At 40.5% G+C, this 25,536-nt stretch overlaps 3 protein-coding genes across 4 annotated transcripts in view; 1 reads left to right on the forward strand and 2 right to left on the reverse strand.

Moving 5' to 3' along the window:
• Positions 1-2,030, forward strand: part of LOC127379286 (zeta-sarcoglycan-like) — a 37,949-nt gene extending 35,919 nt beyond the window's left edge. Inside the window, exons 7-8 of one of the 2 annotated variants that reach the window (XM_051428696.1) lie at positions 359-482; positions 1,197-2,030. In XM_051428696.1, the coding sequence (XP_051284656.1) occupies positions 359-482; positions 1,197-1,388 (316 nt within the window). In that variant the 3' untranslated portion in view covers positions 1,389-2,030. The remainder of the gene's footprint in view (positions 1-358; positions 483-1,196) is intronic. The other variant, XM_051428697.1, reaches the window with a different exon arrangement.
• A 5,387-nt stretch (positions 2,031-7,417) lies between these two features.
• Positions 7,418-16,580, reverse strand: LOC127379284 (tetratricopeptide repeat protein 31). The gene is made up of 18 exons (XM_051428693.1): positions 16,370-16,580; positions 16,157-16,179; positions 14,764-14,830; positions 14,364-14,608; positions 14,187-14,267; positions 14,028-14,096; positions 13,769-13,942; positions 13,176-13,340; positions 12,971-13,034; positions 12,765-12,855; positions 12,534-12,675; positions 11,824-11,928; positions 11,631-11,730; positions 11,275-11,497; positions 10,703-10,777; positions 10,479-10,581; positions 9,753-9,868; positions 7,418-8,883 (listed from the first exon to the last, which is right to left on the reverse strand). The coding sequence occupies exons 1-18, from the start codon at positions 16,392-16,394 to the stop codon at positions 8,787-8,789; spliced, it is 1,965 nt and encodes a 654-aa protein (XP_051284653.1). The 5' UTR covers positions 16,395-16,580; the 3' UTR covers positions 7,418-8,786.
• Positions 16,581-19,492: 2,912 nt separating this feature from the next.
• On the reverse strand, positions 19,493-24,845 carry mfsd8 (major facilitator superfamily domain containing 8). Its single transcript, XM_051428695.1, has 12 exons — positions 24,428-24,845; positions 24,124-24,206; positions 23,851-23,894; positions 22,928-23,168; positions 22,615-22,728; positions 22,353-22,497; positions 22,070-22,128; positions 21,716-21,824; positions 21,477-21,611; positions 21,281-21,384; positions 20,862-21,088; positions 19,493-20,724 (listed from the first exon to the last, which is right to left on the reverse strand). Exons 1-12 carry the CDS (start codon positions 24,484-24,486, stop codon positions 20,518-20,520), a joined length of 1,527 nt encoding a protein of 508 aa, XP_051284655.1. The 5' UTR covers positions 24,487-24,845; the 3' UTR covers positions 19,493-20,517.
• Positions 24,846-25,536: the final 691 nt, after the last annotated feature.

A 25,536-nucleotide genomic window follows, 5' to 3' on the forward strand; every position in this document is an offset into this window, starting at 1 on the left:
TAGATAGATAGATAGATAGATAGATAGATAGATAGATACTTTATTTATCCCGAGGGAAATTCAAGAAACGTCAAACATTTTGACTAACTTTTAAATGCCTTTCTGCCTGGGGTCTGTTGTGAAACAAATAATATGATTGAATTTCATCACCCTGCCCTAAACAAGTAATTACACAGGGATAACCATAAACTATGAACTGAGTAACAATCAATTTATCCATGAACACATCTCGTAGCATCAGCTGTCAAATCGTACTGAAGGGCAAAAGTTGCTATAAAGCAAACATCCTGAAAGTGCGAACAGAAGTGATCAATGAACTCACACCCGCTGAATCTCTGAGCTCGCGTTTTCTCATCAGGCTGGAGTCTCCGACGCGGACCCTGACCATGGAGGCTCCCAGAGGGGTGGAAGTGAGCGCAGCCAAGGGGCCGCTGAAGGTCAGCGGGCGAAAGGACCTGCAGCTGGAGTCCACAGAGGGAGAGGTGAGGATGTTACGCAGGGGGTGTAGAGTTCCTCTCTCATGCCGTTATTTATTTGTAAATAATTTTGACCTACAATAGGTTCATATAACTATTCATTTAACAAGAATGAAATGCTAACGTCAGTATGCCACCATGCTAACAATGACACACTGATAGCAGCTATAATGTTTCCCATGTTCACCATCTTTTTAATTACCACTAAACACAAAGTACCGCTGAGGCTGATGGGAATGTCAATGTTTTTTGTGTTGCTTATTTGGTTGTAAAGCAAAGTATTGAACAAATTTTAAATTTGAACCAGATGGTGGCAACAGATAAAAAAAGTTAAGGGTTCGCCAAAGTTATTAGAATTCATCCTGAAGGGGGAGTGGGGGGGGCACGAATGTCTGAATGAGATTTCACTGTAATCCATCCAATCCAGTGGCGGACCCAGCCGACTTACATTGCCATCCCTTACAGCGAGCATGGCTAAAAATGAGCAATTATTAGTATATGTTCCAAATCAAACGGTTTAATAGAGAGATTTATTTCCTTCACTGCTTATCCTAGCTCACCAGATCAGTGCTGCTGTCTTTCACTCCACCTGTCGCATTGTATTTACTGACTGCCACACTCATTTATCAGTTCCAGTTGGTAATACATCACTTCAGGGCACCTCCGGCGATGTTATTTGAATGACTTCCAGCGCGTCTCTGATGTTCTTTTCCCTCCCAGATACTTTTAGACGCCAACACCATTCAGCTGGGTAGCCTCCCGCTCGGCATCTACACGGCGTCGCCCACTCAGGCCTCCCAGGAACTGGCAGTGTACGAGGTGTGCGTCTGCCCCAGTGGCAAGATCTACCTCTCTCCTGCAGAGAGCAGCTCCACCTGCCAGGCCATGAGCAACATCTGCCTCTGGAGCTGACCTGGGAGCAGCGTCGGTGATCGAGGACAACATCTGCTCCGGAGCCCACCGAGATTGAGACTTCCTCCCGTTGGTACATTTGGAGCGGAACTCGCCACGAAGACATGGAGCTCGAACCTCTTCACCGTCTGAGCTGTTTGAGTTCAAGATTAGCGCGGGAGCATCCGAGTCTGCCGCCTGCAGTGGTCAGGACTCTCGTACCGCTGACGGTGTTCGAGGGATGGCAGTCAGAGCAGCTCTCTGAAATCAGGAATATGACCTACGAAAAGGAACGTTCCCACTACCTTATATTAGAGTCAGAAGACACACCCTTTATTTTTCTACTTTCGGTTCATCGTAAAACATGCAGTGACTATTTTGAAAGAATAGACGAGAAAAGGTAACACACAGGTGCCTTCAGCTTTGAAAGAAGTCGTATTGTGATTAATATTGAACCTGTCTGTGCAGTTGGAGAGAGATAGTTAAAGGTTTGTAGTTGTGGTGGTAGAAAGACAAGTAAGCACAATTCTTTCATGTCCCCCCCCCCAAAAAAAAAAAATCCAGATTTTAAGATTTTTTTTAAATGACCACAATAGATATTTTAGTTTTTTTCCACTATGTCAGAAGCTGTTTCATGAAAATTAAACATGTTTTTATGTGGCACACCTTGTACTTGAAATTGAACTGTGATCAGTTAAAACCATTTGAATGTGCTGTTTTGAAAGGTTCGCAGGACTTCTCCACTTCAAGGTAAATATTCTACCTTTTCTTGAGAGAATTAGCTGTGAAAACAATCTCACAATGAGGTCAGTTTAGCAGCTGTTCTGGAGCGTTCAAGCATATCGGATGATCTTCGTCAGCAGATGGACTTCGATGTCAGTTGTCATGGAATTGTAGATGATTAGATTTGTTCTGTGCACTTCTAAGGGAGTTCTCATCCACTTTGGCTTCATTCTTGACCTTTGGAAACAGCAACTGAGAAAAAGAGCTCACCACAAGGTCCATTTAGTAGCTGTTCTGCAGCTTTCAGTGCTATCATATCATCTTCAACATGGCTGAGAAACACTTAAAGTGCTCAGAAAAACATGGAAATTCAAAGGAAAACTCAATCTGCAGATGAGGATCATGTGATGTGACCAAAAGCTCTAGAACAGCAACGAAATGGACCTTGTAGTGAGGGATTTTTTTTACATAGTCTAATAACAGAATGATTTTATTTTGCATCTTTTTCGGGGTTTGGATACTCGTCTACAGGCTAAGCGTAAAGAAATGTTCTCGTGTAATTACGGCATTAAAACTCAGCTGAACTGTTTCTCTTTCTTCTCTCCGAGGCGGCGCTCCATGGTGGACTTTGACACGAGAGGCTGGCTGACCTTGGCGCTGCAGCTGAGAGCGAGGCAGGCAGGCAGCCATGTGTCAGCACGCCTGCTGGGGCGCAAAGCCTCACTCCGCTCCGCTTCCTCGTCCTCCGCCATCGCTCTGCGGCAGAGACGGGGGCTGGTTTCGGTAAGAGCCACGATGGCATCCTAACGAGAGCTTATCCGCCCTGTCCACTACCCTCTCACCCTCTCAAAAGTTTTTCCTTAAATGGCAATGTGATGCTTTCTATGCCTCAAAGATGCACTTTAAAAAGGCTTTTTTGTTTTTGTTTGTGTGAGTAAGTGGGGCTACAACAGAACGGCGTTAACTGAAATGCTGCAGATTAGCCTAAATGGCATTCTGGCGTTACATGTTGTATTGATGCTTTTCCAGCCAAATGAAGTGACAAATCCAAAATCCGAAACATGAATTTATAACATATTTGTATTTGATTTAAAACATCTGAATTATTTAACCCAGGGTCTGTAAATCATGCATAGATGCCACTTTTTAGTACAAGCCCCTCACCGCCACTGGCTGCTGTGAATGGGAATAATGATGATAAACTTTATTTAAGGACAGCTGTCATACCAGAGAGTTGGAGGCCTGTTGTCATTGAAATAGGTTAATGGACCTTATTTGTATTAAACAATCGCACAGAGAGCAGCTGAAAAGCAATTAAGATAGAATCACTGAGTAGACCAATTATTCTGGATGGGGGGGGTTGCGACTCTAAAAGGTTGAGAACCACTGTCTTGATCCAAAATGGAAAAAAAAAAAGATCCATTAAGCTTCTCTTCTCTGGCTTTACAGGCAGCCTGCAGCGGTCAGTATAAATGTATGTATGGGAATATATTTACTGTCCATTGTAGCGCAGCTCTTTAGGATTGTAGCCACGTTTTCATGCAGAATGTTTGTGTTTGTCACCGAGGGAAGAGTGAACCGCTCCAACTCCTGCATTATGGTAATGTCATGTGCATAGACTTTATAGGTTTGAAGTGAGTTGAGTTCAGTTAGATTCAGTCAAATCATAACAGAAGTTATCTCAGAGAGTTTTCATACAGAGCAAGTGTAGACCGTATGCTTTATAAGCTTTAGAATGATAGGACCGACTGTGTTTGGAACAGTTACTTTCAAGATTATTGGCTGACAGGATAATTAAATGAAAAAATAAAGAAAATACTCTTCATCTGACTGTGTGAAGCAGCAATAAATAAGTGTACGCATACTTGTATTTTAATAATTGCCCAGCACAATTAGCTTTATTTTCTTTGACTAACAGTTAAAAACCAAAGATATTAAGGCTACATTCACACTGCAAGCCTTATTGCACAATTCAGATTTATTGCTCAGGTTGTTTTTTAAATTTGGCTGTCCACATTATTTATGTTAGAAATGTATTTATCTATGTTGCATAAGATTTCAATGTGAACAGGTCACAGTCATTGTTGTACGGGAATAAAACATGGAGGCGAAGTACGGTTTAAATCTTTCAGTTGAAGTTCAGTGGAAGCCAGGGAATTTGTGAGCGGATGAAGATGAGGAGAGAGACAAATTTCAATTTTATTTTGTGGAGAATTGTGACCAACGTTGATCTAGTCTAAAAAAATGAGACCTGTATCTGATTTGGACCACATATGAAAGTGGCCCAACGCAGAAAAGATTCACATATGAGCAAAAATATCATATTTGGGATACTTTTGCCTGCAGTGTGAACATAGCCTTGGTTTAACACCAAATAAGACCCAGAAAACCAGCAAATACACACATCTGGGAAGTATTTTTGGCATTTTTGCAGACATTTTTCTGTCTCTCAACTAATCATTTCATCTCTAAATTGAAGCGCTCATCGCCTGTATGAGAGTTAACGAGATTACAAAGCAAAACAGAATGAACACAACATTACAGAGCGTTGCTATATTTAAAGAAGAATCCAGTAAAGTGACTGAAAGTTAACGGAGTCTAAACGTCGACAAGGTGAAGTGAGTCCAGTGAGTTAGTTTTTGAGAGCTTTGAGAACAAAGTAGGCTGTTTCAGATAAAAAAGGATTTAACATGTTGAATAGACACAAAGTCTGGGGTTTTTTTTAACAAGGTCTTGCGTAGCCTTAATTGTGGCCTCAGGACGAGATAACACCAATCTGTACAGCAAAAAACCCTACTTTCTACAGAGGGTATCACCTGGTACATTTCATTATCCCCTCTTTCGCTGTAACGTCGACGTGAATCTAATACAGGATAAGGACCTGGTGGAGGCTGGGACATTATACAAGCTTTCCTTGGCCACAGGCAATTTGAACAGAACTAGCCCGAGGAGAGTGTTTAAGACTCGGGGGTTAAGAACAGATATTATCGTAGCCTGCTGCTGCACAGCCACGGCTGGGTGCACATCACAAGTTTTCTGGCTCTAATTAAGCCCAAAGTTGCCATCAAAAGCCAGATCAGTCGCAAAGAACTATCGAAGCAGTTGTATTTTAATCTCATTTCCTATAAAAGAACATGTGGAAACAGGCTCCGTAGCACCAGGAAACAGTGGATCAAGAGTTACGAACATGTGACACCGGCTGATCTGCTTCTTCGGGATACTTAAATAAAATAAAGTAAATCTAGACTTTAAATGTATATTTTACTCGTTCGAGATTAACCAGAGAAAGATGCCGTGGTGGGACCCGAATGAATGAATAAATGTGACCTTGTTTCCAGTCATGAAACACAAACTTGTTTGCCATGACAAGTTACCTAATTAACGCTGAGACAAAAGGGTTGTTCTGCATATTCGCATGACTTGTGGGCCTTTTTTTTTTTTTTAGAAAGAAGCATCAGATCTCCAAACTAATAATTCACTCCTCTCCACCGGCGGTAATACACAAACTCCATATTAAGCGAGCAGGATGACAGGTGAAAGGTGGTGTAGACTTGCAAAAATTCAATAATCAGTTCACATCAGGGAGTTCAATGTTTTTGCTGCTGGCTAAAGACCTCCATTTTTTGCATTTCTGATGATGCTGAAACATTAATTTGCTTTCCAACAGGCACCAGATGCTTAAGACCTCGGAGACTGTGGCTGTTTTTGGATTTGTGCCTTTTTCTATGCATATTGTTATAAAAACTGAATGTGGTTAATGTTTGATCTTGATCATGGAAAAAAGAAAGTTTTGTGCCAAAGCTTAAATATGTATATGATTATTTTAAGAGCCGGGGAACAAGTTTTCACGCGATGCTCTGCGTGGACCAGACACACTGGTATCGCATCGGATTAATGATATGATGAGTTGGATTCCCGAGCATTTTATTTGAAGATATGGCCCGTTTTTGATTAAATAAGATGAAGATTGATGATAAATGAAGATTATTTTAATTAGCGGGGAATGTATCTTATTTATGACATTAGTTGAGTCTTTACTACATTTTAAATCGGTTTATTTAGTTTAAAATTTGCGTCAGGTCAGCATATTAAACTCTCCACTGTGACCTTCAGATCTCAAGGACTGTTCTATGCAGATGTTGTAGCATACAGCTGTTGAAGACAACCACGTCAAGGTGCCGAGGTGTAACTATAAGGTGTAGCTATACTATTAGGATGCCGGTCTTGTGTCTTTCCATACTTTGATGATATCACACCACAGATTGCCTCATGGTTGGTGTTGCATCATCAAACACTGTACAAACAGGTAACTTCTCAACATGTCCACGGCAGAAATGTTCTGAAGCCATCTCATCTAGTTTTCTAAGAACTAAAGGTTCTACTAATGTGCCTCTGTTATGTATTATCTGGTGGCCATACTGCTGTTGGACAGCGCAGTCGGCCACATAACGAAGTGAACTTCATCCAAACTGAGGCTTCAGGGAAATGTCATTAGCACAAGTACACAAACCCTTAAGAGTATCTACCAGCGCTACTGTTCATTACTTCAGTCTCACATTAAGTTGGAGAAACCCTATACGTCAAATTATAATGACAACCAGAAATCAAAACTGCCTGTGCTGTTGTTCCAGGTGCTGCAGGAGAAACGCACTGTATGCAGATCAGGACTCCAGCTCCACAACGGTATGTGTGTTATATCCAATCTATCAGACAGTCGTGCTGTAATAGGAAGAGTTCCCACCACAGAAGAATTATTTCTCCACACGGCAGTGTGTGTTCGGAGGATTCTCCAAGTTGCCGGATTCAAGACTTTGCTTGTGCTGCCCTCTGTTGGCTTGTGGACGTCGGGACCACGTTTGGAAAATTCAATCAACTCAAATTGAAAGCTGGATTATCACCTGGACAGAGAGGGCGAATGTTCCCAGGGACCTTGAAAGCCACTGTAAGTCACTTAGTTTGCCATAATTGGATTAATTTTGTTCAGAAATATGCTCAAATACATCAACCCAACTGTCAGGCACCTCAGAATGGCTCCAGCATTAATCTATACTCAGTGTCAAACTCTATGAATAAGTTCTATTAGTTGGTTTTACTCAGGTGGTACATATCACTTCACAGCTCCATACAAATCAAACCTTTTCTCCCACATTATGCTTTATTATACAAACTTCTATCTTCTGGCCTGTAGGCAAAATACAATTAGGAGCTGCCGTGTGTCTTGAGGTTTCTGCATTAAAAGGAAATTTTGTACACAATTCATAGCTCAACAGCCTGTCTATACTGGGCCCCCAGTGGTTTAAGACCGTTTTAAATGATGAGACAGGAACTCAGGGTATGAAATAACATTTAATTCTTAAAGAATACAAATTCCATCATTAATGAGGGCATATGAAAAATATAACGTACGCCCCCCCGCCCCCATGATCAACCACCGCTGAAGACCTGTAATCCTCTAAGGTCTTATGGATAAAGAATTAACAATGAGACATTAAAGAGTGCAACTAAATAATGCAGTTGCATTCCAGATTGTAAGGATTGTATTAACGGTATACTGAATAGTAAAAGGTCATTCATAATACAGAGAATACAGATCATTTAGATACAGGTCATAAATCTGAAGCTCTTGTAACACCTCATTTTAAAGTTCACCATATGTAAATAAGTATAGCAGTAATTATTCCTGTATGGCCATGGGGCTCATACTGCAGAGTGTAAACATAGGCGTCTGCTGGACAAACCATGTTCTCAGTTTATAAATGAAGTGAAACATGTAAATTAGTAATTGATTTCCATGTATATGACAGTATAATAAAAGTACCAATATTAACCTACAGAATATTAGTCCAGCTTTAACAATCTTGGCATCAGAAAGTTGTGGTTGTTATACCTGGATCATGAGCTTGCATAAAAGTCTTAAAACAAAAACAATTCTTTTATTTATTTTTTTAAATCAGTGGGAGTCATTTTCTGACTAATACTAAAAGGCCTGTAACAAATTGTTCAAAACTTCATTAATGAACCTTCAAATTCTCACAGCTGCACCGCTTTTGGGTTTTTTGCATATCTATTCATTTGGTAAAAATGTAGCAACCAAGGTTGGTCTGTCTCTCTTCTACTCTGTCTGACCGAGGGTGAGGCAGGCAGACACGCACACAGACACACGCAATGAAATGTGCTTCCTTCCAGCAGGGTTTAACGGAGGTGTGGCAGTGTTAATTTGTGCTTTAGAGCATATCCACCGTTAAACAGTCAAAAAATAACTATTTCTGATCCACTGCTTTGTTCTCACTAATAGTGCGACGACTTTCCATTCACTCTTACTTGAGCACTGCTCGCTTCCTCAGTCTCCAACTCTGAATCATGTTTACAAACAGACAAATCCTACTCATTCTGCCTTCAAACTATTTAATCCGATTACGGATTTTCTTCTGAATACTTAAATATGTTTAGGGTGATGAAGTCATTATGACTATAGACAATGCTTCGCTCTTAACCCCTAACAAAAGCTTAATGTAAAAAAAAAAAAAAAAAAAAAAAGTACATTAAAAACTCTGATAAAACAAAAGTTAGCATAGCCTTAAAAGCCCATAGATTCCTTTTGATGTGTATTAGACACCACTGATAAATGTATATTAGACCGTATAAGTGGTTCTGCTTTTATTGAGGACAGATAGCCCTGAGGCATCGTGTTTCCTTTCAGTATGTGTGGTTGCCTCTGTAGTCGGGGACGTGTCTGTAAGGGCGGACGGGTCTTCGGCTTCCAACTGCATTCGCCCCACCAACGTACCTCTGCCTGTAACCAATGGATTAGATGTGAGATGTTACAGATTTATACTCAGGTTCCAGGTTTCTTGGTACACCTAGCTTAAACTAATGCAGTCTAAGGGTGCTTTGATACCTGATCTGTTTGGGTTGGTTAAAACAAAGCCCGGTTAGTGTGGTTCATTTTGGCCGGTGTGAAAGCAAACAACTGGACTGAGACCGCTTGAAAAGGAGGGTTTCTGACAATAGTACGTATAGTTCAGCATTAAATATTAACAGCAACTAAGCTTTAAAAGTGTGATTAGTCTGTTATTACTCCAAGCACTTGATTAAAGCTAGCAATGGTTATATTGAAGAAGAAAACATTGGGGAAGTACGCTTATTCCGTTTTGCTGAGCGTTACTTGAAAAGTTTGTCACCACCTCTCTGTCTATGCTCAGTTAATCACATCCTGGCTGCAGCTCCATACTGGTGGCAAAAAGATTGGAGGTAGAGTCAAACAGCTAGCCTGGCTCTGTCTCTCTCTGTCTGATAAAGATATGCTTGTTAGCCACTTTAAAGCTCACTATAAATGTAAAAGTGTTGTATCTTGTTCGTTTGATCTATACAGAGAGAAATGTAAGAGTTATATGCCAAATACTCCACATTCCTGGAGTCTACCAGCAGAGAGACACTGCACAGAAATGCTGGGCAGATGGAAGAAATGTTAAGAATTAGTGACAATGTGTACCTCAGTCACCTTGAGAGAGCACTTTCTGCCCTTTATGCTGACATAAGCTGAGCTAACCATGTCTATACTTATTAGACAGATGTCAGAAGGGTGTCAATCTTCTTATTGAACTCCAGGAAAGAAAGCAAATAAGAATATTTCCCCAAATGTTTGACTATAAATTCACTCACCCGACATCCTCGTCTTGCAGGTCGTCTGCTTTGAGGGCAGATCTGGAAATGCCCATACCTGGAGGAATCCTGTCTGGGTATCTCACAGCAATCTTGATGCCGTTAAGCTCAAAGCCCTGAAGAAGTCAACAAAAAACAAAGTGATTTTATAGAAGGAGTAAATATCAATAGGCTGGAAGAAAGCAAAGACCTACAACCCCATTGTGTGCATGTAGGAGAGGGAATGATAATGGCTTATCTCAGGGACCAAATTCGAAAGTGTCTGTCGTTAAGAGTGACCCGATAGCAGGGCTCATTAGGACTAATGTAGTAAGGTAGTTGTAGCTGAAACAAGTACAATGTAATAAACATATCACCAGTCTTGTAGAGCAACAGGTGACTGTCTCTAGATTTTTGTTATTAGAAAGTCAGAACTAGTTGAAATCCTAAATATAAAAGAGCAGCAATATTAAAAATGTAGGTTTTCATTCTAACTGCGCTACAATTTCTTGTAGCACTGAATACGGGTAATTCTGGGGCATTTCCTGTTTCGTTATCAACTGGCCTTGTGTGTCGAAAAAAATAGTGCATAGGAAGGAAAACAGTTTAAAGCAATCACTTTTTTTTTTTTTTTAAATCAAATGACTGCAACCCATTACAGTATCCATGAACTGCAACTGAAGTAGGTAAAAGCAGCCTGTAGTTGTAAACACTGTAATGTAAGCCCATTAGTGAGAGTGTGCTTACATGAAAGCGTTGGATTGCTTCATCACAATACTCTTGTTTTGTAAAGTTTACGAAGGCACATCGTTTGGAAGCCAGAACCTTCACACTATAGACCTCTCCGGCCCTGGAAGAGAAGAGAAGGGTAAATAATCACTTACTACAAAAGGTTAAACTGTAAATCATAATATGAAAAATACGCTTTAGTGTCTCACTAAAAACAGAACAGTGATTCAATGTTCTCTTACTTGTTAAACAAGTTGGTTATTGTGTCCTCATCTACTGGATAAACCAAGTTTCCCACCCAAACTGGAAACAGCTCCCTATTGACAGAACATATTGATTAATTGAACATGTTTAAAAGAAAATTAAGGTGACCGATTATGTGACACAACCTATGCAGAGCTCCTGGTTGTTATTTTGTAGATAAAAACACCATCAGTCATAACACAAAGTTTGAACTGCATGAAAGCATTCAATGATTTTCCGTTCTCTTGGAATATATGGTCTAATTAGACAAGAAGCAATACCGATAACCGTACGTATACTGTCTGTAAAGTGCTTACTTGAGCTTGTCCAATATGAAAATTAATTATCAGCCACACACACACACACACCCCCTTGGCATTAAATAAAAGATCTGCACCCCCTCCAACTATGTCTTTGTTATGTACATTCAAAACATACAGGTGACACAGCTATAGTCAGTGCCAGATGCTTCAACTACATAGAGAACAAGTAGTAATGATCAGCAGGGAGGCAAACCCTCTAGATGAAGAGAAGAAGTAGACATTTTACTTTACTCTGAATCTGTACTCACTGTGGTAGCCAGGTTGTCTTCATGGCCTGATTTGGAATAGGTTTCGGTTGAATCTTGACATTCGACATATTCTGGACTGGGTCTAAAGGCTTGTTCTTAAACGGTGTATTTGGCGTGTCCTTGGACTGAGGAGGACCAGGGTTGGTTTTGGCTGAAAGGACTGGAGAGACTCCGCTGACATTCGCTACTTGAGCCAGTGGGAGAGTGCCATTTTGAATAGCTCCTAAACACAAAAGACTAGTGTTGGTGCGGAGTACAAACAGATTCAAGCACAGGTAAACAACAAAAAAATGGGATTTTCATTTCCTCTGATGCATTGCAGTATTTAAATCTAACCCTTGATATTAAACACTCACCTGGTTGATAGTTTAATTGTGACAGAACCTCTAAAGCTTTTTGTACTGTCCCGTGAATAATTAAAGCATTTGAGCTCTGCTTTCGAGTGAAACCATACTCCTGAAACAAAACAGATACCCAGGTTAAAACACCTTCAGTGAATGATTACTCCATTAGTCTGCAATGACCCCCCTCTTATTGACGACTACACACCATTAGTTGTGTTATCTGCACCCGCATCAGTTCTTGGGCAGCTTCTGCGCAGGAACTGTCCAGTTTGAGAACCTCCCTGAAGGCCTGGGCAGCTTCCTCATACCTCTGCAGGAAGAAGAGAGGGTGAGGGAGGTGTGTGTGTGTGTGTGTGTGGGGGGGGGGGGATGAGCTTTCACCACTCGCTACCTCAGGACTAAATCAAAGTGCAGGCTCATTGACTGTCATGCTGCTGGACTAATCAGCCCAGTTATTAATGTTTACAGCAACAGCTAGTCAAAACAAGTCTGAGTAAATAATGTGAGCCTCTGCAGCTCAATGACATTTAATTCACTGGTGTTGCAACAAGGCCAAAGTGATCACAAAGTCATTCCGACCTGAAACACTGAGTAAACCATGTAAACACTCACATGAAAAACGACTTTAGCTTTAGAAGTTAGTCACTTTGATACATACCATAGTTTTATGGACATAGTTCTACACAGTTTACACTAAACAGTGGCTCATGGGCCGCAATTACTACTAACTATTTTCACTATCTATAACTGAGCTAGATGTTGCTTGAAATCAGGTAAAGTTGTTGCAAAGGTATTGGCATACTGGTAACTTTTAGATTACTCTGCCTTCCACCAACAAGCATACATCCTACACATCAACTGGGACTTTACTAAATGAAACTTATAGTTGAGCACACATTATTAGAAACAATTTACCTTTAGACCTGCCAAAGCTCTGCCCTTCCTAAACAGACCTTTAACCCAGCCTGGACACATGCTGAGACACAACTCTGCATCAGTCAGCGCCTTCATATATTCCTGCATCTTTTCAAAACAGAAGGAACGATTGCCAAACAACCTGCGACAGAAATGGGCGTTAAAATGTTGCTAAAAGATCAGTGGTGGTTTAACCAACAGTGAATTTACTTCAAATGAACAGGTCCTTACTTAAACTCTGTAGGGTTGTATTTAATTGCATCCGTGAAATACTTCACAGCCATATTAAAGTCTCCAGCACTTGCAAACCTATTTCCAGTATCTATAGGGGGGAAAAAAGGAGAAAATTAAAATCTTTTCAAAGTTCATATATGAATAACTATTTCCTCATGATCAACTCATTTGGAGTTTGTGTACTTGAGATGGACAAAACTTACTTGCAAGATCAGTACTTATTCTTACATTATCTTCAAAAGTGGGGCTGGTAGGGCCAGCAGCATCCTGTTCAGACAGTAAGAGAAATGAGATGAGCGAGCTTATCCCATATATCAAAAGGACAAATTATGGTCCATATATAGTCACTAGAATAGTAATCATCTGTCATTACTTTTAAGAATCTTACTTCTATACAAGATACTTTACCTTCTCTGCCTCCAGTGTTTCATTAGGTTTGTCAGGGACGGTTTTAGGTTCTTCTTTAACTGGGGTCTTTTTTTTCTCCTTCCACTCAGGCTTGGGCTTCTGCTCTATTTTCCTCCTGGCTATGAGAGCAGCTTTACTCACAAAAGAACTTGTCATATCTAGTTCCTAAATAAATATATAATTAGGAACAGAAGAGAGGTGGGTTAGTTTCTTTTAATTTAACATTCTGTAAAATGACAAGAGCTAATTTTAAAGCGTTTCCAATAAACAGTGTCACAATTCTGGGATTCCTGTTGGCAACTGTGGATGAATGACATTAAAACTGAAACGATGCCTCTCACTTGGGGGAAAACAATTCACTGGTTGCTACTTTACAATATGGCCACTCTGCAGCAGTCTAAATAACTTCACCATTAATGTTTTGCAAAAGTATGCCATGTTTACATTACAGGCATACTGGATTTATATCTTTAAGCAGCCAAATTAAACTGTAGACAGCAATATATCGCACAAAGATTTGGGGAAGATGCAAAACCTCTTTTTGATTAAATATAAACACGAGTACGTATTACAATAAGAAGCGCACTTGGTACCTCAGAGTCGCCCGAGTCATTCTTGGTGTCGCTATCTTCATCACTGGATTCGTCTTCACTACTATCACTACTGTCTGTATCTTTTGCTGAAGCTGAGTCTTTAACACTGGAATTGGATTTATCATTAACAGATGCACTCTCCTCTGCTTTAGATTGCGCTGCCTCGTCTCTTCCCTGTAAAACAGAAAACCAAACGTGTTAAAGATCCTGTTGTGCACATTGATTTATTTCCTATTAGCGATACACAAATGGTCTCTACCTCTTCACTTTTTACAGGGTTTTGTTTTTCCTTCTCCAACTTCTCAAGCCGTTTTCTTTCCTTCCGTTTCTGTATGGCAAGAAAACACACAATGAAGTTTCAATTGACACAATTTGATATTCACTCACATCAACTCATATTGGAGATTGCAGTATTTACCTGTTTCTTAAGCCGCTTCTTTTCAGCCTTTCCTTTGCTTTTCTTTGCTCCTTGTAATAATCTGGCTCTTCTTTCAGTATCCTAAGAGTTGCAGAAAACATTGTATAGATTTGAATCACTTCACATCATAATGAAATCAGCCAACTTGACAAAAGTGACAAAATAAAGTGAACTTACGCTCTCCTTTGCCTCAGCTTTTACAGAAGGTGGGTGAGGAACATCACGAGCTGAGGCGTAGTAATGCAGTGGAACCTGATAAATAGAGGTGGGTGACCTTGTATGGTTCCCACTTAATCCTTTATCACTGCTCCTGTCAGAGAGCCTTGGGTATGCACGGGAAGTATGACCACGATGTCTCCAATCTTCATAATCATTATCATCCTCACCTGCATCATCTAGCTCATCGTTGTAGTCCATTTCGGCTAGGAAAGAGAACATTTTATAAGTTTGACAACATGTTTCATAAACTGAATTCCTGAATAAATGTGTCAAACGTCACACTGGGTTCATGTAATTCACCAAAACAAAAAATGAACAGACTTGTGTGTGTCAAATGTGTAATATGATGTCTTCTTACCAAGAAGGCCAAGTCTTACAATCCGTTGAAAACCAGGACGACTCTCAAACATATCCACAACCCTTTGCTAGACAAGAGAAAGAGGGATTTGTAGGTCAGTTCCACGTAGTTTCTTACAACCGTCAGATTAGCTCAGCACCTTCAGCCTTGAAACTTTACATTTTCCTACATACTACGTGCCAATGCCAGCACTGACTGTGACCTCAAGCAGACACTGAAGCACTGCATCCATAGGTTTCACTTTCATTTACCCAGTGTGAGCTGACTCACTGAATACTCAACAGAGAAGGTATTTTCCTTGCACTGACTAACAGTAAACACAGCTCTAGAGTAGCGATAGGCTGATTTAACAGTCTGACGCTTATCTGGCATTTTGAGATAATCAGTATCTGTGATATCCGTACTCATGAGGCAGATAAATGTCTCACACATATCTGCAGGCAGCCTCGTCAGTGTGGCTACCGTGGAACGACATTAGCACTCCCCTTTTGGGAAGGTGGTGAAAAAGTTTAACCCCGTACTATAACTCTCCTATCCTGCTGTAAGCCTGAATTTTGTGTAGAATAGAATCACACATGACTTTTATTTGTTTTGATATCAGCGTTATATATCGGCCATTGGCAGCCCAGTTTTTTAAATATCGGTACCCGCCATTTAACAGCCGATATCGATCGACCACTACTCAGGAGACTGCATCTAATTGGCTGAAAACGTCTGCATTTTAAAAGCTAAGCCTACCCTTTAAAGTAATTTGCTGTGATGGAGTCATTAACTACATGTGACCAGCAGTAATGTTATTTGGAAAACACTATGAGATGAGAAGAAGCCTCATGAAGTGAAACAATAAAGCGTGTAAGTCAAGCTGAGGGTTTGGTTCTATCACAAGGTCAAGAAATAAACTGATATCATATGAGATAGTGGAAGGAGGAGTGAGTGAGCCTAACATTCAGCATGCTAATAACACTGTTTATCTGCAATGGAAATTCAATGTATTATCTGCAAACAAGTAGCTGCTTTAATAATTCTAACCGTAGGTCTTAATATATGAATGTTTTCTAACTAATATAAGTATCAGATATGTCTAACTCTGTTGTTGTTTAGTATCATGAAGGCTCGGCACGCCGCGCACTTCACAATGCACAATATAAACAGGAAGTGAGTACGTGTATCTAAAAACTCTCTCAAAACACAGTCAGCCAGACAGATTCAGTCTGATGAAACAACTGCTATATGACAGGCTGCTGCTGCTGCTACACAGAGCAGAGCAGTATCTGTCTAGTAATATTCATGTGAGGGACATTATCGCCACTCACACAACGCCAACATGTGGGCGCCATGAGCTCTGTGCTTTTGGGCACTCATCAGAGAGGACAATTTAAAAATGTGTACTTACGAACATCCCGATATCTCTAAACTCTGAAACGAAGAAGACAACGAAACAACGTTAAATTACTGCAATATCGTTAGCGTTGAGTAAAACCAAGAGAATAATGAAGAAATGTATCTGTGCTTAGTTAGTGGTAACTTTCAACTAACTAGCAAGTTAGCTTGTTAGCTAAAGTAGCCACGAACTTCTTATAACAGGAAAAAACATTCATTTCCTCACCCGTCTCGTCTGTATATGTATCCATGTTTAGTAATACACGCCCTCACCCAGCTTCATATACTCATTAATTCGAGTTAAACAAACACAAACTTGCATTAGTTTAACGCTAATGTTAACAGTCTCTAACTTTGCCCGCGGTCATTATTCGCTCGTCGCAGGCTGTCCGCCACTTTCTGCATCTCATGAACGCACCAGACGCAACTTGCCTTTTATTGTACGCATGCGCGCTGTGACACCACTTCCCGCTCTTGGCAAAGCTCCTCCCCCTGTCTGTGCCCCGCCCTACGGTACTTACGGTGACGTCACCACGCTCCCAGTGAAAACATGGGATGAGAAAAATGTTCAAACCTCAGTCGGATGTTTTGATGCAGTTATCTGATGATGCTACTGCTTTGCATGAATCTCTAATGCCATTAATTCCAACTGATGAACAACAAAAACAAGGGCTATGGTTTTCAAAGGTTAATACACATATAGAAGGATGCATTGAGGATGTTGAAGCATGGTTTAAAACAATCAGCAGGAGGGATCATCAGTGGAAAAGGATGCACAGGAAAATGGAGAAGAGCTACAATTTCACCAAAATCTTCAAAATGATGATCAGGATGAAATAGCACCACGTGACAGCATTTCAAATCAAGGCAGCGTTAAACATGGCCCAAAGTCTAATGTGTCATCTACTGCATCTGCATGTCTCAGAGCTGAGGCTGAAATGGCTGCTTTACTGGCACGGCAAAGGTTGCTCAAGGAAAAACATGCTCTTGAAGAGCAGGAAGAGCAAATAAGGAAACAAAAAGAACAGCTTCAACTTGAAGCAGACATAGCTGCATCCATGGCAAAAGTCTTGAGAACCTCTGGAGCCAGTGTGAGGAGTGCTTCTTCTAGGAAACTGGATGGCATGGAGTCTTATTTTGAAAAGGGACTTAATATCCAGGCGGAACCTTTTGTACCATATAAAGATGGAAGCGATGGAATAGGACCACCGCCTGAAGTAAGGAGTTTACATCCATGTTTAGGAGGCGCAAGGTCAAAGCAACATGAAGGAGCCAATTATGTACAAAAGGGGCCCTTGGTGCCAACAAAACCACAGAGCACAGCTCCTAAGGATGCAGCGCCCCCCAGTGTGTCATCTCAAAGATATAAATTAACCCTCTTTCAGTGAACATAACATGCTGTCTATAATGGAAAAACAGAATGAAATAACATCGATGCTGGTGCAGCAGCAAAGTCTAGCATCACTGCCAAAAAGGGACATTCAGATCATCGATGGCAATCCACTGCAGTATCACGCCTTTATGCAAACATTTGAACAAACAATAGAACAAAAGGCCAACAATGGAGTTGACTGCCTTCACTACCTGGAGCAATACACCAGGGGGCAGCCACAACAGTTAATCAAAAGCTGTCAACATATGACTGATGGAAATGGATATGCTACAGCAAAGGCTTTGCTCCATGAACATTTTGGATATGATCATGTAATTGCATCTGCTTACACGAATAAAATATTGTCATGGCCGTCAATTAAATCAGAGGATGCAAAGGCTTTACAAGCATTCAGTCTGTTCTTACGTGGATGTTGTAATGCCATGAAAGATGTATATAACTTGTGTGATCTCAATACATCAGCAAGTATGCTCACTGTGATCAAGAAGCTACCGTACAAGCTTTGAGACAAGTGGCGTACAGCGGTTTGTGACATACAGGGAAGGCTTTAAGTTTAACGACTTTAATCTCATTAAAACGACTTTATTCTGGTAATATTATGACTTTAATCTCCTAATAGTTCGAGTCGTAATTACAACTCGACTCGTTGTAATTTGATGGTGCCCTTACCATAGACATAATATAGACGCAGTGGCGCTGCCTATTGGAGCTGACGTATCAGCACTGCCGCCATCTTGGATGGGTCCCCAATGCGCCCCCCCTACATTTATTTCTACTGAGGAAGGTCTATCCCCAACTACAACAATCAGAACTCCCCGAATCTTTACCGGATTTTCACACGGTCTGGTTTGTTACAAACGGCAGAGATTTTGTTGTGATACAGGACGCGGTCACACATTGAAAAATACGTGCTTTCATGCTAAAAGACTTTGTATTATGCTCTTTAACAAAGACATATGGTAGGCTATGGCATATTGATGAATGTATAAATGAATTAATTTGATATTTTAATAAAGAAACAAGTTTGATTGTTCATTTGATTTCGCAGCATCTCTAACCCTGACAATCTGATCCGTCCTGTCAAAATCATCAGGCTTGAAGTGCTCACTACAGAGCTTTGACGAACCCTCCCGTCTTATAGCAACTTCCCATTGCCTCCTCAGGCCTGTATCACTGGGAAACCTTCAAAATGTGAAGAAGGAAAAAAAACAGCAAGACAATGAGAGAGAGTACCAGTTCCTGCTGTAATAACGTTACACGTAAGTAACGTTAGTTACGATGACATAATATTATAAATGGTAAAATAACCAAAATTATTGTTCAATCTGACTTGTGAAAGGTAATCCCACGCCATCTGGTATCAATACTGCGCCGGTTATTGCAACTGTAAGCTGCACAAAATACGGGCATAGTTGCTCGCTCTCCGTTGACTCCGACTGACTCTGGTGCTAGCATAGAGTGAGGAGACCCGACCAATATGGCGGCGACGCTGGATACGTTCCAGCCCGTCATGAGGCGTCAATGTGCTTCCCCCTGCTGGACACATACACATACAGTGAAACTCCCTTACGTGTAATTTACTTTATCTATTGGCAGTATATATATTATGGATATTGACCCAAATAAAGACAATAATATTTTTGCAGTTGGACTACTAGACTCATTATTTTGCACATATATACGTGTACAATTTATTTATTTACAGGATAATGTAAATTAAAATGGTTTATACATTTTTAAATGTTATTTAATTTCATGTAGATAGCTCTTCAGTGGTTTTTATACCCTTTTGACAGTCTCTTGTGCTGCTGTAACATTTAAATCCTCCCCTGAGGAAAGTCTTACACAGTGTATTATGTTGTATTCTGCACATAAGGGATGAAAAAGCATTTTCTTACTTGATTGCTTCATCAGTCCTGATCAAACTGAAAATAAAGTGACAATGAGAATCTAAGATCATATTAAATGTTTAATGCATCACTCAAAATCATTAGCATTCACACATTCACACATAACTTTCTGAATGATTTCAGGTAGACAACAACCTGTAGTCTGAAACAACCACAAGTGGAGCCTTTAACGGAAATAGGAACAATATTTAAAAATATAACATCAATATATTCTTTATAGGAAAAGAGCTGAATGTGGAAATGTTTCAATGGAAATCTTTAATCTAAACCATTTACGTAATGTTTGCTTCTCTTTCAAGGGTCATTTCTTGCACAACAGTCATTGCACAGTAAAACTGAACTGAACCTCTCTCATATTCTCCACTTTGAACATTTTTTGAAATAGTTTTTTTGCTGTTAATCAGTATATAAAGTAAAGGGAATGTCACAATGTCTAATGAATGACAAATGACAAACTAAATATCAAACAATTTGATAGGATTTGTTTTCAAGTACCTTTAAAAAGTTCATGGTTGCTCCTGCGCTCGTAGATTTCACAAATTAGTATTAGAATTTAATGCAAAGACATGCTGGGAAACTTTTCAGGTCTTACAAAGGCTTTGCTAAAGTAGTTTGTGTATTAAAAAATATGATTATTAATTGATCTTTGTGACCAACAATGCAAATACATAAAACTTGAGCTTTCAGTAACAAACATTTAGTAACTCAATTTAAAATTATTATCAGTTTGATATCAAGGACCCACCTCATACAAGACAATGCCATACAAGATTATGAAAAAGGCGTCACGTGGCTTCTTTCACACGTGAGTAAAAGTGCTGCCGCAGTGGTAGCTCCCTGTTAACTCACGAAGCAGCCATCTTATGTCAAGTCATGAGAAATAACCCCGGTCTTATCTCTTCGCCTTAGAGTTTAAAGATCATCCCTGAGTCACAAACTCTCATAGGAGGCTTATCAGTTCCTACATTATAAAGTAAGTAACAGCAACAGAGCTCTCATTACAGCAGTTCTGGCTTCAAGTCTTTGAGAATAAAAACAGCCACCAGTGTCCCCGGTGTGCATCCTGACTTGTTATTCTGCAGCCCTTCCGTGGCGTACAGAAAACGCGATGAGTCTGTGGTAAAGAGAGCTGAGGAGGACGATGGCGCCTACCACCATACCACAGATGAGACTGAAGGCCCAGCGGGGTCCCAGGATGGTATAGACCTGGGAGACAAAGACTGGGCCCAGTGTCCGTGCCCCGCTCCCTGAGGCTGTCAACCACCCCATGTACACACCCTGCAGAAAGCAACAGTAAACGTCCACATTCTGGTGTTCAGCAAAGTTTAACAGAGAGATGTATGGGCACATTCAAAGTGGTTTAAAGCACCAAAATCATTTTTCTATCTTTCAAAACACCACTACAGTCTCCTCACCTGAGGTTTGGGTCCGAGGATTTTGGAATACAGTGTGTAGGACATCACGTTGCAGGCTGGGTATCCCACCCCGATGAGGATGTCAGCTGAGATGTACTGGGCCAGGTGGATGGCGGGGGTATACTGGCACCAGGTCTGTTCATACGGGCAGCCTGTTGGCTCTGAGGAGCTGTTGGAGGCTATAGTGGCTTTGGAAATCTGACTGACCAAAGAGTTGTTTTTCAGGTCTGTATTTTGAAAAGAAAAACAGAATGCGAACACTTGAATTCTCAGCATAACTGTTCGTTTTCAACAGTTGTCCAGTTTAACGCTCAGCTGTATTCCTTTAGCCCCCAAGAGTTGGCACCGCTACACACAAATATTATAAAGTCCCCACACTAGGATAAAAATCAAAAACAAAAAAACGAAACAGTGCATACCTGCCCACTGGATTTTAGGGTAATGATTTCCCCATGGAAGCAGAATAAAGAAGCCACAGAATATAATGGCCAAGCCTGCTAGCAACACAGGACGATCCCCGACCCTGCAAGGAAATAAATGTACTTCTAGATTATAACCAAATTTGCAGAAGCTGAAATATATATATATATATATATATTGCATGAGGGCGGGTACCTTTGAGAGGCCACTTTGACAACTACAAACACCAGTATGGATTCAAATCCAATGCAGCAGATGATGATGCCATTGTATAGCACAGCTTCCTTCCTTGTCCAGGCAAACATGTCCATGGACAAAGGGGTGGCAATGCTAAAAATATAAAGTCAGATTTTTTAAAACTTTATACAAATGATTATGAAAGTCTTTGTTGTATTCTAACGTGGGTGCCAGGTAATCTGTAACGAAATACATACGTCTCAAAGACTGCAAAGATGAACATGACGATGAAGAAGAGGGCGTTGGAAGTCAGGACTGCTACCTGATCGATGGTCTCCTCAGTTTCTTCACTAACGTCAACTCTGTCTACAGAAAAGGGAAGAAGATGATAAAGGCTAAAACACAAAGACCAATATCCTGCAACAAACACTACAAACGTTGTAAATTTACTTAATTATCTGGACTCTATAATTCTCAGTGGTACTACGAGCATTGGCTTATACTACGGCTGTATGCGTCATGATTTCTTTCCTGGTAATGTCACTTATGTAGATCACTTTTACATCCAACTTTTTTGTTTGGACATTATTTTAGAATAAGACAGTAAATACCTTCTGATGTGTAGTTGATGGCTCGAATGTGTCTTCCGTGGTCATCAACTCGGTGCTCTCTGTTAACAATAATCACAACAGACATCTTAACTGATTTAAATAGCATTGAGAGACTTCTTTTTACATAAAATGACAGCAGTGTAGCTAAATCCAAGGATCTACGACTGTGGTGTTGGAGTAAACACCATGTGGATCTCTATTTGATGTGCTCAAATCCTCAAACCAATAAATCTACAGGAAAAACAAGGAGACTCATTGCGTATACAGGCAGGGAAAGCCTCACCTCAGCACCAGAAGAACCAGCAGGATGTTGATGATGCCAAAAGCTGCAGCCAGGAAAGCCGGAGCAGTGTACATGTTGAGCTGCAGGTCTATGATCTGAACCGTGACACCACGCTCACCAATGAATGACAGGCATGCCTGCAGAGCTAACATAAATAAAGATATGCAAATGTTAACACAAACAGGCCCACAACACACTCGCATCACTGCTGTCCATACTGGGCTGGTTTACACACAATATGAACAAATATAGCCATCTTTACCTGGTCCCAGGATGAAACCCAGGGCCTGACAGGCACTGCTGTTCGCCATAGCACTGGTCCTCTCCTTCAGTGACGTAGCTCCAGCAACATAGGACCTCACCACAGCAACATTACCTGCCATGAAAAGCTAATGTCAGGAACTGTGTTACATGGATCACACCATTATATGGTAGAGCAGGGCCATGTGTACAGTTTGTGAGCAAATGTGATTGAATTAAATGAGAATACATGTATTAAAATGCAGTTATGTGGACATAAACACAAAACACAGAAAATACATTATTCAAAGCATATTCAGGCCCTCACAAATCACCTGCTCCAAAGCCCACGAAGGCTCTGGACATGAGTATGTGGAACTTGTTATTGGTTTGGGGCAGGTATGCATAGGCATAGTAGATATTGGCTGACACGTTGATGAAGATGGAGCACACCAGTGGCTCCCTGCGTGGCCGATAGTTGGACCAAAGGCCAAAAAGGGGTGAGGCCACCATCTGACCGACGCTGTAGGAAGCCACCACCCAGCCCAGGAAAGTGGCATTGGCGCTATCATCAATCTATAAGAAAATAAACATGTGAAAGCATGAGCGGTGCTATGGAAGACATTGCTACAATGCAAATACATAAGACAACAGTTGAACAACTTTTAGAGTCAAATTATTGATGCATGCAGATACATTTGAGTGTTCCCTGGTCGTTTTTAAACTGGGGTCTGGAAACCAATCAGGTCCTTGAATGGCAAAAGGAGGAATATAATATATATAAACTTTTATCCCATTTCAAAGTTAGAGTTAGTTAGGGGAGAAATAGTTTAGGCTGCTTTTATTGATTGTAACTTATAGTGAACCCGGTTTGATCATTGATTGATTATGAAGACTTCATAATCTTCAAACGTAAGAATAACAAACAATACTCAGAGGGGATTTCTTTACAACTCTCAAACTGGGGTCTGTGGTCTAATGTGCATCTATTGTGGGGGTCTTTGACATGAGTTTGGAAAACCCTGCTACAGTATTAAGAATTGCTTTACTACTCAGTTTGACTAACGTACAGGGTAAGTGCAGAACTTCTGCTAAATCCAAATTAAAGTGCCCTAAATATCCATTGTAGCTTCTTTCACTTCCTGTTTACCCTACCGAGATTGCTTTTGAACAGCAAACAAAAAGTGTCTTACTTTGCATTATTGGCAGCGGTATCAGACAAGAATCTTTTAGAAAGAAAATAGCACGGCATACATACCTTTTGCAAATACGGCCACAGTGATGTGATGACAATCGTGAAACCTGAAAGGGCACATAACAACACAGGTGCTTCACATGCTGTCAAAGGTCCAAAACATTGTCTTTTCAATCATGGCATACCAAACACAAGCCAGACGAACATTAAAATGCATCATTCAGCTACTACTCTTTCAGGGTGCAGCAATGCCATTACTGCTGTGTGTTTGTGTTTCAGCTGGTTTGACTGGACCTTCTACATTACTCTTAAAGTTTTAATCTGGGGCATCCTCACCGACACTGCTGAGAAACATGGTGAAGTACATGACTCGGATAGACCTCCACCGACTCTTGTAATCTTCATCCTGAGAGTCATCGCTGTACACAGGCAATATGACAGGTCAGTAAAGGTGATTTGAGGTTATTTATATAGGCTCACAGACACCACAGACCTGAATGGTTTACATAATGCACAGATAACATGCAGTACAGGGTTAGTAATATTTGATCTAGCTTGTTGAATGCACTACAGCACCCTGTGTCAACCCCAGCTGAGGTTACAGAGGTTACCTGTCAAGTCCATTGAACTCTGCACTCACCTGCTTGCGTCATCCCCGAGCAATGGAGTGGTATCGTCAGAGTCAACAAGTTGAGACATGGTTGCTAAAAACAGTAATCCCGTAAAGTTATGACGCTTCCCCGGAATTTGGAGATGTAAAGCAGCGTTGCTAAGTCGCCATGTAGCCGAGGGTCAGTGAACTACACAGCTAACGATAACTACAACTCTTCCGAAAAGGCTCTGGAGAGCTAGCTTTACTTTCAGCTATTGTTAGCAACTCAAACTAACACTGTACATCCTTACATATACGCTAACCTAACTAATACCACACATACTGTGAAAGTGGAGTAGTTTCCAATCGACGGTGAAGTAAATTAACGAAAGTACGCCACTGAAAAGCTCACAAAACTGGACTATGATACCAGACAGCTAACATACTGTCATACCAAAAAGAGTTAAAATGGTAACTTCCGGTTTAGCTTTTCACAATAAGATAAATAAAGAATTAAATTAAACAGATATTTTTGGTTTCTTTCACAGCAGACTGTTCATACTTAACAAACTAATTCAGGTACGTTTTTTTTATCATGAATATTGAACAGTCTTAAGACATACCCCTTTATTTTCCAACTACGACCAACTATGCGCATGTATTTTGAAGCCTATATCTCATAACATCCGGGCCCATTTTGCCGTTTGCAGTCTACCTTGACGCATCGCTCTCACGTGAGAATTAACTAACAATATAAACACTCCCGTCCCATAGCGGCACATCTGTGTTGTTTAACATCGTCCAACTATCATTTTACATACATTTATTATGTTTTTTTAATAACAGAATCAATGAACTGAGTAAAAAATAAAACAAATAGTATAGAATAGTAATTTGGGGGATTCAGACAAGCGTGCAATTACCTGAAACACAAACTGGATCATGTCTTGTACACTATATCATATCTAGTGTATTGAGGGAAATGGCTGATTTAGAGGATACTCTGAATAAATGTCTGTGCTGTCTCACAAAAACTAGCCCAACACAGGTGATATGTCAGAATTGTCCAAGGGTCATTGTAGTGGAAGGCAAATACCCCCCCCCCATCCACAAGCTTTCTGTTTCTATATAGGGGTGGTTTCCTATAAAACAAATGA

Source organism: Dicentrarchus labrax, unplaced genomic scaffold (genome assembly GCF_905237075.1).
Source record: "Dicentrarchus labrax unplaced genomic scaffold, dlabrax2021, whole genome shotgun sequence".
Classification (NCBI taxonomy): domain Eukaryota; kingdom Metazoa; phylum Chordata; class Actinopteri; family Moronidae; genus Dicentrarchus; species Dicentrarchus labrax.

Bases quoted from the DNA above. Each gene is read 5' to 3' on its own strand.
- LOC127379284 (XM_051428693.1), bottom strand. From the start codon at position 16,394: ATGGATACATATACAGACGAGACGG. The intron at 11,731-11,823 runs GTGTGTAGTCGT...GTTTTGTTTCAG, and splicing joins TGCAGATAACACAACTAATG to GAGTATGGTTTCACTCGAAA. The intron at 9,869-10,478 runs GTAAGCACACTC...TGACTTCTTCAG, and splicing joins AAGCAATCCAACGCTTTCAT to GGCTTTGAGCTTAACGGCAT.
- mfsd8 (XM_051428695.1), bottom strand. From the start codon at position 24,486: ATGTCTCAACTTGTTGACTCTGACGATACCACTCCATTGCTCGGGGAT. The intron at 21,612-21,715 runs GTATGTATTTCG...TTATATTTTTAG, and splicing joins ATCTTTGCAGTCTTTGAGAC to CATTGCCACCCCTTTGTCCA. The intron at 21,385-21,476 runs GTACCCGCCCTC...ATTTCCTTGCAG, and splicing joins GTCAAAGTGGCCTCTCAAAG to GGTCGGGGATCGTCCTGTGT.